The 3579-nt window shown below is 65.9% G+C and overlaps 1 protein-coding gene across 1 annotated transcript in view; it reads left to right on the top strand.

The window, feature by feature from the left end:
• Nucleotides 1-424: 424 nt before the first annotated feature.
• The window catches only part of ENH_00069850 (hypothetical protein, conserved), a gene marked incomplete at both ends in the record, with an annotated part of 3251 nt that continues 96 nt past the window's right edge, over nucleotides 425-3579 (top strand). Inside the window, 7 exons of the mRNA XM_013582503.1 lie at nucleotides 425-472; nucleotides 610-667; nucleotides 967-1043; nucleotides 1200-1575; nucleotides 1675-2720; nucleotides 3111-3519; nucleotides 3575-3579. The exon at nucleotides 3575-3579 is cut by the window's right edge and continues 96 nt beyond it. Coding sequence (XP_013437957.1) covers nucleotides 425-472; nucleotides 610-667; nucleotides 967-1043; nucleotides 1200-1575; nucleotides 1675-2720; nucleotides 3111-3519; nucleotides 3575-3579 — 2019 coding nt within the window. The remainder of the gene's footprint in view (nucleotides 473-609; nucleotides 668-966; nucleotides 1044-1199; nucleotides 1576-1674; nucleotides 2721-3110; nucleotides 3520-3574) is intronic.

The following is a 3579-nucleotide window of genomic DNA, read 5'->3' as shown; positions in this document are numbered from 1 at the left end:
GGGGCCCCCGGGGCCCCAGGGGCCCCCGGGGGCCCCCATGCCCCAGGGGCCCCCGGGGGCCCCGGGGCCCCAGGGGCCCCCGGGGCCCCAGGGGCCCCCAGAGGGTAAGCGGCAGAAGCAGCACAGAGTTGGGGGGCCCCCCAAACCCTCAGGAGATGCCATGGGGGGCCCCCAGTCTAGGGGGCCCCCCGAGAGACACAGACATAGGGGGTCTGATGCGCAGGCAAGCTAAACCCTAAACCCTAAACCCTAAACCCTAAACCCTTGTGGCTTGCTTCACTCCACAGGCAGATCGCGGATGTCGTGTGACCTCGAGGGCTCAGGGCTTAGACTCTTAGGGCTCAGGGTTTAGGGTTTAGGGTTTAGGGTTTAGGGTTTAGGGTTTAGGGTTTGGGGTTTACAGGCTCCTCATTCTTGGAGAGGCATGCAGCCTGAGGGCGAAGAGGCGCTGCAGCACCCTTCTGCAGCATGGGTAAACCCTAAACCCTAAACCCTAAACCCTAAACCCTTGACTAGAAGTGGGAGGTTTGAGCATCAGTAGTGTTGGCTGCAGCTTATGGTGCTTTGGGGTTTAGGGTTTAGGGTTTAGGGTTTAGGGTTTGTGTGCAGCAGGGGCTTGAAGAAACAGAGGAAGGAGGGACCACTAGCATCTCGGTGGACGCATCAGGTAGGCGAGGGTTTAGGGTTTACGTAGGGTTTAGGGTTTAGCTAGGGTTTAGGGTTTAGCTAGGGTCTAGGGTTTGGCGAGGGTTTAGGGTTTGTCGAGGATTTAGGGTTTTGCTAGGGTTTAGGGCCTGCGTTGAGGTGCTTGCGGCCCTTTGGCTGAGCACGAATAGGTTCAGGGTTTAGCTAGGGTTTAGGGTTTTGCGAAAATTAGGGTTTAGCTAGGGTTTTGCTAGGGTTTAGGGCTTAGCTAGGGTTTAGGGTTTAGCTAGGGTTTAGGGTTTGTGCGCTTCATATGTACAGGTTATCAAACGGGCCCTCAGGGGGGCCCCTCAGAGGGCCCTGGCAGCGGCCGTCGCCGGCGAGTAGGTGCTGCAAGGGTTTAGGGTTTAGGGTTTAGGGTTTAGGGTTTAGGTGGCTTTTTGGCGTGGAACAAGTTTCGCAGCTCGGTGCAGGCCACTGGCCTTGGTATGAGGGTTTAGGGTTTAGGGTTTAGGGTTTAGGGTTTAGGGTTTAGTTTATGGTTCCTTTTTCAGGACGAAATCTCAGGAAGGGGAGGAGGGGCCCCCTCCAGCCCGGGGGGCCCCCCACAGGCAGGTGGGGGCCCCCTGGGGCCCCCTGGGTCCCCTGGCTTTGGGGGTCCCGGGGGGCCCCCCGGGGGGCCCCCCGGGGGCCCCCCCGGGGGCCCCCAGGGCCCCGGGGGCCCCCAGGGCTCCTATGGAAGCAGCTATATGCAGCAGCAAACCCTAGGAATGAGGTCTAGGGGCCCCCTGCCCCCTCAAGCAGCACTTGCTGCTGAGGCCCTTGGGGGGGGCCCCCAGGGGCCCCCCGGGCCTGAGGGCCCCTGGGGCCCCCGAGAGCAAGGGGGCCCCATGACCCCCATGGGGGGCCCCCCAGGAAGGCCCCACCAAGGTGCGCCGCGTAGCGGTCTGGTTAGCTCTCGACCAAGGGTTTAGGGTTTAGGGTTTAGGGTTTAGGGTTTAGGGTTTAGGGTTTGGGGTGTGTGCACAGGCCGGGGCAGGGGCTCCTGGATGCCCTTTGGGGGCCCCATGGGTTTGAGGCCCCCATTTGGCCCCATGGGGGCCCCTGGGCTTCCTCCCTTCATCCCCATGGGGGGCCCCCACGGGGGCCCCCACGGGGGCCCCCATGGGGGCCCCCATGGGCCCCCGCGGGCCCCTGGGGCTGTGGGCCCCATGGGGCCCCCTCCCTTGGGGCCATTCCCTGGGGGCCCCAACGGCTTGCCACCCCCACTAGAGGGGCCCCCCGGGCCCGGGGGGCCCCCCTTTGTGGACTCTGTGGGGGCCCCCCACGGGGGCCCCCCGGGGGGCCCCCCTGGGGGCCCCCATGGGGGCCCCCACGGGGGGCCCCCCGGGCATAACCTGCAGCCACCGCCGCCCCCGTTTCTACGAGGGTCTGGGGGCCCCCACAGCCCCGGGCTGGGCCCTGAGGGCCCCGGGGGGGGGCCCCCCGAGGGTCAGGGGCGGCTGATGGGGCCCCAGATGGGGGGCCCCCACCACATGGGGGGCCCCCCACCCAGGGGGGGGCCCCCCATGTTTCTCCCACAACACATGCACCTCCAGGGGGGCCCCGGAATGCCCCCGCCGCCTCCCCCTGAGGCATTTGGCATGCAGGGGCTGCCCCCAGAGTGGCTGGGGGGCCCCCCGGGGGGCCCCCCGGGGGGCCCCCCGGGGGCCCACCCGGGGGGGCCCCCCGTGGGGCCACACCTGGGGGGGCCCCCCATGGGGCCCCTCATGCACCAGCAGCAAGCCGAGACCGGCATGCATGCTGCAGCAGGGGACCCTGCAGCAGCAGCAGCAGCAGCAGCAGCAGCAGCAGCCTACAGTGCGGGGGAGCCTCCTCTTAGGGACCTCGGGGGCCCCTCTATGGGGCACCACCCCGGGGGGCCCCTGGGGGCCCCCCTTGACGGGCAGCAGCAGCAGCAGCAGCAGCAGCAGCAGCAAGGCGGCCTGTGGAGCCCCGAGGAAGCAGCAGAAGCAGCAGCACCAAAGACAGCAGCAGAAGCAGAAGAGGAGGCCCTTTTTGCCTTTCTTGAAAAGGTGGGCCCCCAAAGCTTTAAATGGGGGCCCCCCATTCCACGGGGGGCCCCCCAAGGGGGCCCCCATTTGTTATTAAAATGGGGGCCCCCCATTTTATTAGGGGGCCCCCTGAAGGGGGCCCCCATTTGTTATTAGAATGGGGGCCCCCTTGAGGGGCCCCCTGAGTGGCAGTGCCTTAGAGTGAGGGGGCCCTGTGGGGCCCCTCTGCAAGCACTTTTGTACATTTGTTGCTGCTGCTGCTCTTGCTGCTGCTGCTGCTGTTGCTGCTGCTGCTGCATGCACTTTCGTACATTTGCAAATGCTGTTTCTCTCGCTGCTGCTGCTGCTGCTGCTGCATGCACTTCTGTGTATTTGCTGCTGCTGCGGCTTTTGTTGCTGCTGCTGCTGCAGGCGTTGGCAACAGCAACTACCCAGAGGCTGCTGCAGGAAGTAGGTCCCCTGCTGCTGCCCGATGACCCAGCAGCAGCAGCAGCAGCAACAGCAGCAACAGCAACAGCAGCAACAGCAGCAGCAGCAGGGGGCCCCAAAGGGCCCCTGAGATCTTCCACTCTGCGGCTGCTGCTGGAGCTGAAAGAGGGGCCCCCGGAGGCCCCCCTTTGGGGCCTGCAGGAAACCCCTCCCACTGCAGCAGCAGCAGCAGCAGCAGCAGCAGCAGCAGCAGCAGCAGAGCAGCCTAAACTCAAAGAAGAAAAGGAAGAAGAGGGGCCCCTGGGGCCCCCCTCCCCCCAGCGCCTGCGGCTCGGGGGCCCCCCAGAGGAGCAGCAGGGGGCCCCTGAGCTTCCTGCTTTACGCATTCGGGGTGACCTGGAAGCAGCAGCAGGCAGCAGCAGCAGCTGCTGCTGCTGCTGCATCAGGTGCT

This window comes from Eimeria necatrix, genomic scaffold (genome assembly GCF_000499385.1).
Source record: "Eimeria necatrix Houghton genomic scaffold, Enh_scaff674, whole genome shotgun sequence".
In the NCBI taxonomy this organism is placed as follows: domain Eukaryota; phylum Apicomplexa; class Conoidasida; order Eucoccidiorida; family Eimeriidae; genus Eimeria; species Eimeria necatrix.
Note: the sequence above shows the minus strand (reverse complement) of the source record. Positions and strands in the feature narration are given on the sequence as shown.